The 13,855-nt window shown below is 37.3% G+C and overlaps 1 protein-coding gene across 1 annotated transcript in view; it reads right to left on the bottom strand.

The window, feature by feature from the left end:
* The window catches only part of LOC115568091 (uncharacterized), a 276,579-nt gene that overhangs the window by 22,817 nt on the left and 239,907 nt on the right, over nt 1-13,855 (bottom strand). Inside the window, exons 53-59 of the mRNA XM_030395170.1 lie at nt 4,402-4,430; nt 3,555-3,867; nt 3,209-3,252; nt 2,568-2,856; nt 1,907-1,957; nt 1,367-1,410; nt 295-583 (exon numbers count right to left, since the gene is read on the bottom strand). Of these exons, the coding sequence (XP_030251030.1) occupies nt 295-583; nt 1,367-1,410; nt 1,907-1,957; nt 2,568-2,856; nt 3,209-3,252; nt 3,555-3,867; nt 4,402-4,430 (1,059 nt within the window). The remainder of the gene's footprint in view (nt 1-294; nt 584-1,366; nt 1,411-1,906; nt 1,958-2,567; nt 2,857-3,208; nt 3,253-3,554; nt 3,868-4,401; nt 4,431-13,855) is intronic.

The following is a 13,855-nucleotide window of genomic DNA, read 5'->3' as shown; positions in this document are numbered from 1 at the left end:
AGTCACTCATAACAGATGACTGGTCTAACAGCTTTAAATTAAAATGATCAGGAAATAATGCCTCATGAAAAAAAAATATACAAAATTACAGTTAAACCTCCTGTACAGTGACATATAAATTGTCATTTCTACCCACTCTCTTAGTTATAATATATTCTGTTCACAGCTGATGTGTCTTCTCTACATTATGAATCTTATAATTTCCAAAGTAAATGGAACACAAAGCTTAAAAACGTAAGACATGTTATATACCAGTTATATGATTTTTACAATTTTGTATCATTATTGTCTCACTTTTGGATCCTGAGCTTCTGTCTGACAACCTCTGCAACAGATCAGTCCTCTTCATCGTCTTTAAAATATCCTCTGTCTTCTTCACACACTTTTGGCCGCAGATCTGCACCATTACAAAAACTGTGTCCTGCACATGTACTATCGGTAGTAGCAGCAATGTGATGCTTAAGAAGTGTCTGTGGAACTCAGGTTGACTCAACAGGGCATCGTTAAAGTTCCCGAGCTCTGCAACACTCAAATCTTTCAGTGTTTCCAAAAGCAGCTCTATAACAGACTCCATTGATTCCACCTGTTAAATTCAGAGAAAAAGAGATTCATCATGAGATTAAAGTGTGATTTCTCAGCAAGGATGATGACAAATGTTTCTTTTCACATCTCATCAATGTCTGTGTTTAAGAAATGTGGATATGGTAAGAGTACATCAGCAAAAGGTGATTGAATTTATTTCAATTGATCACATAAACCTGTTTTTATTATGTGTATACAGTTCTTTCTTCCTTGTAAAATCAAATGTATTTACTTTAATCAGTTAACTTTTACAGTTAATTTATTTCTGTTTCATGACTTTTTATTTTACCTGTTTGAGAGTTTCCTAATGTGAACATAAGAACAGTTAGTTCTGTTCTGACAAACCTTTGAATGAAAATTAATCATTTGTTTTTAATCATCATTTATCATATTCAAGATTAACTTTGTTATACTTCTACTACATGCGAACCGTATTGGTTAAAGTAGTACTGCAAATAACCATTATCATAAAAATTATCGTAAAATAATTACATAAATAAATGTCGTTAAAAGTACACATCACAATTTCAAGGTGACATCTTCAAATGTCTTGCTTTGTTTGGCCAACAGCCCAAAAACCAAAGATATTTAGTTAACGATACAAAACAGAGAGGAGAAGGAGAAGATCCTCATAGGCGCTGGAACCAGAGAGTGATTGGCATTTTTTTATTTAAATAAATAACTCAATTGATTTATTTATTATCAAATGTTGATCAGCTAACAGATGAATTATCAGCTTCATTATTAGCTTCAATTTAAGTCGGACAGATGTGACATCACTCACTTTCTGGATCAGTGCAGGTGCATCTTCTTCCACAGAGTGTTTCTCTGAGGAGAGAGGAAACATAAAAAAGACTCAAGAATGATTAATTTAACAACATAATCAGACTGTGTGACTATAAGAATTCTAATATTAAAGATTTATTGTTAAAATGTCCAGAAAATCTACTTAATAGTAAAATAATAAAAAAATCTATTACAAGTTTCTCCTGATAACCATTTTATTATTTTCTATTAAACTGTGTTAAATGTTAATACACACTGACATATGAGTAAGAGATAATGTATAGAACGGCGGTCATTATCGGGAAAATAAGTCCCGACAGGACGAACCAGCGGGAAGGATCAGCCGTGTGACAAAACGTGTGGCGCTTTTTTTCATGTTGCCAAGTAGCCATGTAATAAGTGGGATAATGTATAGAAATGTGATCTTCAGGATGGATCGTCCTGTTGGGACTTATTTTCCCGATAATGACCACCGTTCTATACATTATTCTTTACATAACTACAGGCCTTGTTTCATACATTAATATAGGTCACCTACCTTTCTCTGTGGTATTCACACCAAACACTTCAGCTGATGATCCTGCAGCAGCTGCAACACAGTTAATGACAACTGTTATTACATTAATAAATACTCTGTTTGTTACTTTGATGTGTACTTGTCCTGAGTATAATACTGAGACCTGAGAATAAAAAGCCTTTAATGTTTCAGTTTCAGGTGTGTGAACTGAAGGCAGGAGGAAGTCATGATTACAGAGATCACAGAGGAAATCAATGAGAAAACACTGAAATTAATCAACTTACACAGACTCTCGCCACAGTGGAGTGTAGTGTACATCAAAGCAAAGACATACAAAAAGGCAATCAAACAGATTCATTTGAAATTATGTGGAAACACAACATTTACAAAAAAAGGTTCAGTGATTCAGATTTGTTCGGATATTTAATTTAAAGTCAAGATCCAAAACATTCAGTTGTGAATTAATCTCTGTATAATTTCATGTTTATTATTATTATTTTCAGTTTTTGTTACGACTGTGTTTGACAGGTGATGATTCAACTCTCTGGTATTGTTGCTGTCATGGCAGGTCTATATGGTGCTGATACATTGAGTTATATTATAAACTTCATCAAAAGATTTTGTTACAGTGTGTCTTTGTCTGTTATTATGAAATAATGTGACAGTTGTCCTCCTATCTTACCTTCGAGTCCTGAGCTGGTCTCTGACAGCCTCTGCACCAGATCAGTCCGGTTCATGTCCATTAAAACCTCCCTGATCACCTCCACAGACTTTTGACCGTATTTCTCCACCATCACATCCACCAGGGACTCTGTCATGTCTTCATCCAGCAGTCTGCTCCAGGGAATCTGTGGAAGGCTCCTCTGGAAGAATGTGAACTGCAGAAACCACTTGAAGTTATTTTGCTCCTCATAACTCAGATCATTGAGTGTTTCCAAAAGCAGCTCTTTAACAGCCCCCATAGTCGCAGCCTGGAAAATGTACATGTTCATAGAGAAAACGTTATTTCTTTTAAGATGTGTTTTCTATGGAGCCCCTTAAGGGGCATGGGGGGGGGGGTCCTACAAGATCACCTAAGAAACTGATATAGTTGGTAATTAACTGTTTGTTATCTCAGAAGATGTTTCCTATGTCTATGGAACTACAAAACTTCATGATATTAACATTACTGAGCTCAGTATCATCTCAGCTTCAGTTCTATGACAAACATCAAATGTAATTCACGTTTGCTTTAATAATCATCATTAATGTTGAGTTAATTTTAAACCTGAATATCACTGAATGTAAACTGTACTCTGCATGGTCAGACATGACATTACTCACTTTCTTGATCTGTGTAGACTGGCGTTCATCCACAGAGAGTTCTTCTGAGGAGAAAGAAAGAATAAAAAAAGTTAAAAAGAAATATTGTTGTTAATTATACATCAGGCATGACTGCTTTGTAGAAAAGATTTCAATACAAAGCACTCAACATAAAATTAAACTCAGAGATCATCAAAAGTTACATCAAATATATTTTTCTCCCTCTCCCTAAACAATTTGAATAATAATTTGTTGTAAAGTATTTTTTTTTTTTTTGTTTATTTTCTCTACAATATAGATCATTTTATTTAAAATGTCAAGAGAAGAGGTAATACATTATAAACATTTCTTGTCTTTATTGTCTTACTTTTGGGTCTTGAGCTGCTGTCTGACAACCTCTGCACCAGATCAGTCCTTTTCATCTTCTTTAAACTCTCTTTGGTCATCTCCACAGACTGTTGGCCACAGTACTGCACCATTAAACACACTGTTTCCTGCATGTCTGCTATATTTAGCGTGATCAGTGGGATGTATTTTGCTTCCTCCTGCACCGAATGGAAGGCTGAGTCTCCCGGTTTGTCAACTGGACGCAGGGTGCTCTTGAACTCCTCCAGCTCTGCTTCACTCAAATCTTTCAGTGCTTCCAAAAGCAGCTCTATGACAGACTCCATCGTTTGCACCTGAAAAATTCAAAGAAAGTGTTCATGAGATAAAAGTACAGTTTCTCAGCAAGGATAATTACAGTTTTTTCTTTTCTAATCTCATCAATGTCTGTGTTTTAGAAATGTGGATGTGATAAGAGAGCATCTTTATTTGGTCTTTTTACAAACTGTATTTCATTTTCATGAGAAGATTCATGACTTTATTTTACTGCCTGGGTGAAACTCTTTTACAGTCTGTGTTACAAAACCTGTAATGAGCCTCCTGATTTAACAACAGAGGGGCTTTATTACATCAATTGCATTTTCTTTTCTTCGTGTAAGATATAGATATAACACATATTCTTCGCATATTTTTTTTATAACATTCAGGCTTCAGACCTCATGTGCACATTATGCAGCCTGATCAGCTTCAGTTCTGTGAGAAAACTGTTTGAGATGAAGAATTTTGTTCCCCTCATCAACTGTAATGTTCAAGATGGAAATGATTTTTCGATCTTCAACCACTGGATAAAAGCTGCACTGTGTGAAGTGAGAGTGATGTGACATACTCACTCTCTGCATCAGTGAAGGCCGATGTTTCTCTGAAGTGAGAAGAAATTAAATAACAAGTATTAGTAATTGATTTAACACAATTATGAACATGTAAAATATAAGCTTTTTGTCCAAAAAACATCACACTTAACAGTAGCATACTAGTAATACTTAGAGGTCATTAAATATTAAATTGAAACTTTGATCTATGAACTGTTTTAATAAATATTACTCAATTTTCCAATTGTTCCTGTATCTGTATATAATACAATATAAAACATATGAGCTGCATGTGAGTGTGTGACAGTTGGTGGTGTTTCACATATTTCTGTCTTTCATCATTTACCTTTGGTACCTTGGCTGGTGTCTATCAATCTCTGCACCAGATCAGTCCTGTTCATCAACTTTAACACATGTTTGGTCAACCCTAAACACTGTCGACTGAACGTCTCCACCATCAGCTCCACGACGTCCTGTGTGTTTTTCATTTTTAGTTTGCGACTTGAGAAGAGTGGGAAACCTTTCTCCAGTTCAATGAGTGACTTGAATTTTTCAAGCTCCTCAGAACTCAAATTATTCAGTGTTTCACAAAGCCTCTTCTTAGTGGACATTGTTTCTGCCTGGAAAATGAAAATAACATAACATTATATCAGTAGATGCAGTACAGGATGTGTTTGTGTTTTCTACTACCATGACTGGGAACTTACTGACATTGGCTTTACTTATGTTATCATCAAGATTACACACTGATATTTGTTCTGTAAAGGCAGAATTTTCAATTCCTCCACACAGTGGGTCACTACATAGATTAAAATGAAAGTAGTGATCACAGTCAGCAGATTTCAACACAGTGTAAAATGTATGAGGATTTTGGACTCAAGTGTTAGACAACGCTCTCCAGTATTTTAAAACACCAAATGAAGGGAGTTCAAGACAATATGTAGTAATATTGTTTTTATATGATGTCACATTGTCAGTTAAACAGATCCAAGGATTGATCCTTCGAGAGCACCACAAGTGATTTTACTTTCCTCTGATAAATACTGAAACTGTAAACACAGAGTAGTCCGCACTATCAACGTAACGTAAGACTTTAACTTTACTAAATTTAGTCCTTTTCCTTTAAGGCAAACCCAGTTCATGAGTCTGCTTTCACACTGTCTCAAGCTGCAATGAGACGAACACCAAATCCATATCTAAATTTAGTTTACCTTAAAATAATACTCAACACTCAGCAGATGATTTTGAGTATTATTAAAACCATTCATATTAGTTTGAAAATGTTCTGCCTGCTGAACAGTCGAATATATTTTTAAGTTATTTCACAACCAAACCAAAAATTAGGTCTGCACAGTATCGGAAAAATATTTTTCTTTTCTTTCATTAATGTATTTTGTGAAATAAAATTACAGGAGTTATAAAATATTATAGAATAAAAATGTAAACAGTTCCGTAAAACCACGCAAAACAATAAAGCACACAACAGTTAGTAGTAAAATACCAGCACTGCAACAATAAAAAGATGACAACTTAATTGAGTGTGTGGCAGAGTGAAAGACTCATCACAGTTCAATTTCAATCCAGGTCAGCCACAAAAAGAAAGACAGCTGATCCCTTCAAAAACAGCTTCACTCACACCAGCAACTCCTTAAGGAACACCAAGTGTGAAAAATATACATCCACCAGATGATTCCTCCTCCTGACAGACAGATGAAGCAAGGCTCAAGTTTCACCATGAGCTGGCTACAATGACACAACTTTACAACACAATCTGATGCAGAGGAAACCTGCCTTATCTCTCCTCCACTGACCAAAAAACACTGCCGACTTAAAGCCCACATGTCAATCACAAGCAACAAACTCTGCGTATCCAAGAACCCTTCAATCAGAGTAAATGATGCTCTATCAGGCAGACTTCTCTTGTAGGTTAGTTTGTGGAAAATTAGATCTATGTGAGTTTTCCTTTAGTATCAACACACAAAAAAGCTGTAGCAGGAAGTGTTTGAGTTCAATAACTGTTGTGTGACTATTGCACACATTGTGATGTCAATGCTGAAACAATATACTGTGCAGCATAAAATGTACATCATCTCATCTCATTATCAGCCACTTATCCGTGAAGGGTGCGGGGATGTAACCGCTTTATCCCCCTTTTCAAGGGATTGCAGGGATTACTGGAGCCAATCCCAGCTGTCTCTCTGGGCGAAGGCAGCTCATCACAGGGCCCTTACAGATGGCAGAGGCTGCCACAAAAGGTGCCAACTGCACATCACGAGCAATTTAGGGTTCAGTATCTTGATCAAGGATAATTCGACATGCTGCTCAGCTCCGCACCAGGGGAGCCAGGATTCGAAACCTGTCGACCTGCCTTCAGTTGTATTCACCATTTGAGCCCCTAAAACAGTGACTACATGAGAAATACAATCTAAACTATCCACACTGCCATTAGACTGATTAATATAACCAAGATTTACTCACTTCAGCATCCATTCTCTTGAGGTCTTTTATCAGTAGTGGCTGATTTTCAATCAGGATTTCGTAGAAGATATCTTTTCCTTGAACTCCACTGGATTTCAGTGGCCCACTGATGAGCTCCCTCATCTTCTCCTCAGCAGTGGGCAGAGTCTTGATCTCATCATAACTCTCTTGTTGGATGACATTTTGGCGGAGGAGCTCATCCAAAATGGGTTCAACGTTGCTCACTCTCTTGATCAGCTCAGACTGATGTTTATCCACAAAGTGTTCATCTGAGGAAAAAAGTTAAAAATTAATCTGCAATGACTGATTGGATTTAAAGGGAACATGAAGCCACTTAATATCCAGGTTTGATTACAAGAGGTTATCTAACTTCTACTTTCTATATCAAAGTGTAGATGATAATCAAAAATTAACCAACAATTTCAAAAACATTTTGTTAACATGATTTAGTCTCATTGTGTCTGTATTGCATTCATTAAATCAGTTTTACTGAGTGTTGTTAAACATGACTCATACTACAATGATGCAGGAGTTCCCAAACTTACAAAAATACATGATGAACTGCTATAACATCTATCATTTACAAAAACAGGCTATTATACACACAAGCCAACACATACACAAACACAAACAAAAGGTAATGTCTGAAATTTGTCCAGAATGGAAATTGACTCACAAACATACTTAACTAACACACACACTATGCAGCATTTATCAGCAACCACTGTCACTTTCATGAACCTGAAATCTTTTTTTTTAACAAACTCAAGTTCAAGCTCAAGTTTATTGTCAGATTCTGGATTTCTCTAGACAGTCTGATCAGTAACTGACTGACAGAGTACAAAGCATTAAAAGAAGAGATGTCATACTACCTGTACACCTACCATCTGACTTGGTATCTACACCAGCTCCTCCAGTTGAGAGTCCTGCAGCTGAAACAAAGTTAGGGAAATTTTAAACAGTGGATCTGTCTTTAAAAAGTACTATTGTTCATACATGCAACAAACAAATGCCTTCCTTGATCTAAGATAAAGTTGTATTCTCCTCTAGTCTTCTGTTCTACTGTAGATAATCTATTAGAGATTAAAACTTGACTGACTGGAAATATGTTTTACAGTCAGATTCTCTGTTTAAGTTTGGCTTGTTGACGGCAACCTGAACTCAGTGAGTAACAGACATTTAGTGAGATGACTGAATATAGTACCTGTGCACCTACCTTCTGCCATTGTATTTACATCAGTCACTCCCACTGAGGATCAAGCAGCTGCAAAGAATATAAGAAAAAATGTGACTTTAGAACAATGTACTGCTCTTTAACTTTTTGCATACCTCTGTCATCTCATATTGTACATATAAATAGAAAACAAAATGTTGTCTTGCTTTAACAATCAGAGCACAAAGAAAGCAAGATTAAAGTTATTAAATAAAACAGGTACACTCCACACCAGTGGCGGCTGGTGACTGAAAAAATTGGGGAGGACAGGAGGAAAACCAGTCCACGGTGTCATGTTATTTTATCCAAGTCAACTAATTAACTCTACTTTCTTATATTCAATGAAAATTAAGCAATAAAACAATGACTTACAAGACTTCTTTAAATAATATTTCATTAAAAAGCTAATATACAAGACAAAAAAAAAAAAAAAATACTTCTATCTCTTTCGGGATTCGAACCCCAGTCACCTGTTTAACAGGCAAGTGCGTTACCCCCTGTGCTATCTTAGCACTCAACGCATGTCTTTCACGACAGTGGCTTCGTTGCTGCTCTGTACGAAAGAAACGAAACTTCTCTGATTTCTCCTAACAGTTTTTTTCTTTCAGAAATGTGCTTATATTTCCTTGAAACCGATTCCAATATCGCTGAAAACTCCATATTTCTTGTCCGAGCATGGCTGGCAGTGAAAGCTGTAAAATACATAGTAGTATTTTTTGTTTACGGTTGTATAAATGTGAGAATGAAATTTGGGAACTGTTATTGGACCAACCTGCTGTCAATCTTGTATTCTGGTTGCTGATTGGTAAGGGAGGATGTCCTCCCTTAGCGCGTCAAATTACGTATCTTAGCCAATCATAGATCAGCATGAAAAAATCTTAAATGCATTGAGCCAATGGAAGGAGATCCCTCCTACGGAGGACAGAAGCCCTCCGTCCTCCTCCTCTAGCCCCCACCTTCCTGCTCCCTGCTCCTCTCACAGACTGCTCTGTCTCCTCCGTCTGCAGCTGTCGCTGTTGAACCGTTTTAAGTGGATTTTCTTCCAAAGAAGAAACTTTTTTTAATGATATAATATATATATATAATATTTTATAAATGATACTGAGATTTGGTAATGATTTATTTCAACCAGTTACTCTTTCTTAAAAAAAATTTGATCTTCCTCTTGCCTCTCAAAAATAGAGGAGGACCAACCTCCTCTGCCTCTATGGACGAGCCTCCTCTGCTCCACACATTGTCAGGCTCACTTACTAAAAATGGTCAAAAAAACATTTAAGTTTGCACAAAGGAATGTGTCAATCAGAAACAGTTTATAAAGCCACAAGATAAAATAGTACATGGCACATAATGATGCACAAAGCAGTTTATTGTAGTGTAGTAAACTAAAGTCAGATCAGTCAGATAGGACAAGTGATAAAACAAGGGCTGCATATGATTATTATTTCATTGGAGATTGATCTACTGATTATTGATTGATCAAATTTTTACTCGTCTAGTCAGAAATATGTAAGAAAACTGTGAAAAATAGCTTTTTTTTTTACTTCCTACGGGCAAAAAATAAAAATAAAAATGTGTCGAAATGGCAAAAGTATTTTATTTCATGTGATATGAAAGAGAAATTCAGCAAATCCACACAGTTAAGAAGCTTAAACAAAAGAATATTTGGCATCTCTGCTGATTTTACCAAGGAAAAAAGATTTTTAAAAAACAACTTTAACTGAAAGAGTGCATCAATCGGAGTTTACTTCTAAATATTCTCTGAAAAGTAAACGTACAAAGGAAGTAATGAAAAGTAACTTTCTCACATACAGAGTCTCCTGGAAACCTTCAATAGACAGGACAGCTCTGTGCTGCTGCTACTTTCTCATCAATGTGAACGTTAGGCAAATTAAGATGCTGGCCCCGACACACCGCCCAGACGTCCAACTGCCTTATCAGACCACTCTGTTGCCTCTTGTCTGACCCGTTCGGCAGAAAAGTTGCATTGAACACACCGCTTCGACGTGCTGCCTACTCCACAGTAGCGTGTACATTCTGTGCTTGCGCGAGATGCAATAAGCGGGTGGCGCTTGTGTTGTGAGTTGTAAAGAAGAGGCTTATGCACGCAACTCTCTTTACTTTCGATCAAAATGAAACTTAACTACTTCAGATAAAAACAGCTGCATACTAAACATGCAGCGAGGCATTTACAAACTAACACAAATTAATTCGTCCTGAACGGACATAACACCTAGTCTCGTGCCAGTACATCGAAACATGAAAACGGGGAATGACGAACGGAGTGCACAGAAAAACAGAGCGCACACAGTATTCCGCCCCTCCCACACACTGCGCTGATTCGCTAGCACAACGCCAATCAGAACGGCACACAACCAATCAGAGAATCCAATGGCTCAGACGTCCGACAGCCAACCTCCTCAGGCTTGCGTGCTCAGTAGGAGCCGACAACGTCCGCGCGGCTCCGAATGTGGCGGGTGGATAGTGCCATGGTAACCCTACCGCAGGAGACGCGTGTGTGACATCAACGTCTGAACTGGCTGACGTCGCCAGTGCAAGTCGTCGTTGATGAATACGTCGCCACACACCAAACAGATTTGTTCTCCACGTTGTCCGAGTCTCCCCAAACGCTTCAGACGTCATACGGTTGGGCCAGTGTGTTCCTGCCACACACATACACACTCACTCTCTCTCTCTCTCTCTCTCTCTCTCACACACACACACACACACACACACACACACAAACACACTCACACACTCTCTCTCTCTCTCTCTCTCACACACACACACACACACACACACATACACACTCACTCTCTCTCTCTCTCTCTCTCTCACTCACACACACACACACACACACATACACACTCACTCTCTCTCTCTCTCTCTCACACACACACACACACACACACACATACACACTCACTCTCTCTCTCTCTCTCTCTCACACACACACACACACACACACACACATACACACTCTCTCTCTCTCTCTCTCTCACTCACACACTCTCTCTCTCTCTCACACACACACACACACACACACACACACACACACACACACAATTCACGGTAATTATCGTCTTCTTTAATACAATTATAACTCAACCGTCGTGTTAAACCACTTCAGACAACAAGGAAGAAGAGCTCTGAAAGTGAAAGTAATTGAAATTAAGGTTAATATTATGACTTATTACCTTACAGGAGCTTCAGTAGTTAGAGATGAAGTTCGTCCACTTTTGTTAAACTGAAGAAATCCGTTCAACGTTTTATTGAACAGTTTAACCGTGAAGCAGATCTGCCTTCCGGTAACGACAAGTTTTCAAGCTGGACTTAATAAACTGGTCTCTCTCTCCCTCTCTCTCTCTCTCTTCTTCCGTCAGTATGTCGGTGTCTGTTTCAGTATCTCTGAAGATTTGAAAACGGAGTAAGTTTAAAAACCAGACACATCTTTTACCTTTAGCTCGTTCAGCACCCTGAAGAAGACGATGAACTAAATCCTCCAGTCTGATGTGTTGTTCAGATTCATCAGGTCACCTCCCTCATTACTCATCAAACCCGCGGTCATGTTACTGCACAGCCTCTGCACAGTTTAGATACACAACAAGTTAAAGGTGCATTATGTAAAGTTTTAAACTGAAGCACTTACATGTTTTATACTCAACTTTGCTTGAAACATACTGTAATTATGTATATTACATCATAACAATATGTATTCTTCTGAAATATGAGGATTTATGTTGAGTTAAATATTGTTTTCAGTCCTCAAACACACTGTAGTCCAATATCAAAACAAAATGCACTTTCCTCCTCACTCCTCCTCTGCCTGTTCTCTCTCTCTCTCTCTCTGTCTCTCTCCCTCTGTTGCTCTCTGTCTCTCTTCCTGTTGTCTCTGTTTTATCTTTCAGGAAGACACACCAGGTGTGTTGTAATTACCTGACAGCATTGAAGGAGGATTGAGTGGAAGCCTCACTCTCTCTGGAGCTTCTGCCCAGCTCACAATGAAAGGGGAATATTTTTGTCTTTGTCTCCTTATAGTTTGTAGTTTGGTTTGGAGATCACAGTTGTCCAGTTTTCGTTTTTCTTTTGTTCATTTAGGGTCGGATTAATTTCTATCCTTTCTGATAGTTTAGAGGGGATAGCTGGGTGTGACGGTCACTGTGTGGCTGGCTCAGAAATTCCCCCTTCTTTAGTTTATTTTAGCTGGGATCTGTTGGATTACTTCTGGTTAGAGGAAATACTGTTTCATTTAGCTGTAATTAAATAAACAAATCCTGAGAAGCACTATCAGTTAAAAAACTAATATTTAGACTATTGTGATCATTAATGTGTCTTTTAGCTGTTAGTCTCTTCAGAGGGAAACATTTTTAAATTAATTCTCAAACAGATCTAACATGTGTAAGAAATCCAATGAGATTGTACCATAGAATGACCGCCTGCTTTGAGATGAGCATGGTTGCACCATTTGATGAGATACAACTTTTGCAACATTTTAAATTATTTGGACTTAAGGACAATACTATCATACAACTTCAGGTAGTTTGTTACTTGTAAAATTTGCAGGAAAGACTAATATATAATCATCCCACAATATCCTTACTGACAACATCCAGCTTGATATCATTGAATCAGTAAGGACATGAACCCTTCTGAACTCAAATAAATGTCAAAGTCAACGTGCACATTTTAAAAACCTGGAGGGAAAGACAAGCTCACGTGATTTCTACATTTGATTATTATACTTGCTTCATATTGTCAGAGGCAGTTTTACAGACTGTGACAAAAATGTGAGACATGAATGGCAGAAAAAAGATAATTTGCTAACAAAGACAGAGGGAAAAGGAATCTTTCCCAGGGAGAGCAAGGCTGCAGATTGAGGGAAATATTTATGGGAAGAGAACACGAGTCAGTCGCAGCCCCTGAAAACTACAAACAAAAAGAACAGTGACCCCTAGTGCTCAGGTGGAGGGATTGTCACAATATACTACTTTTAAGAAACTCCACTTAGTCAAAATTCAAAATAGCAATTACAACATTTTATTATAAATTTCAAATAGAAAGCATTTTGAATGGCCACTGATAATAATTCTTACTGAGCAGAATTAAAAGATACAAAACCAGATAAAAAGAATATTTTCAACAAAATGAAAGTTTAAACCAACTTTAAAATTTACAGATAAACATTCATAGTCAAGCATGTTTTACAAATTTACAAAAATAAAACACACTCTCAGTCAATTTGATAAAAACATTACATGTCTCGTTTTCTTCAGTCTTTTCTTACATGATTGTCTGATAAAACTTTTTCTCAATCTGGTTTCTAATCTTACACGAAATCTCATCTCATGTCATCAAAATAAAACAATTAAACGGGCCTCATTGATCATGGCAGGAAGACACTGCATACCATATAAATTTGGATCTAAAGGTCCAGTGTGCAGAATTGTGGATGATTTCTTGGCAATAACTGAATATATTTGAGTTATGATTTCACCAGTGTATAATCACCTCAAACTAAGAATGGTGTTTTGTTACCTGAGAATGAGTTTTTTCTATCTACAGAGGGAGTGGGTCCTCTTCAACAACATGTTACAGCAGGCCTTGTCCAGAACACACACAAAAATAAAAAAATAAACTATAAAACTCTGAGAGAAAGCGGTCATTGTTCATTTGGAAGAGGAGACATTAGAAAAGAACACAGATTTTCAGGCTGTACCAGCTTTCAGAGAACCACATAAGAGCTTTTAGTGACACAGAGTGCTGATTTTCTAAATGTCTTGTTGGATG

The sequence above is a fragment of the Sparus aurata genome, chromosome 17, assembly GCF_900880675.1.
Source record: "Sparus aurata chromosome 17, fSpaAur1.1, whole genome shotgun sequence".
In the NCBI taxonomy this organism is placed as follows: Eukaryota; Metazoa; Chordata; class Actinopteri; order Spariformes; family Sparidae; genus Sparus; species Sparus aurata.
This window is presented reverse-complemented; position numbering and strand designations above follow the sequence as displayed.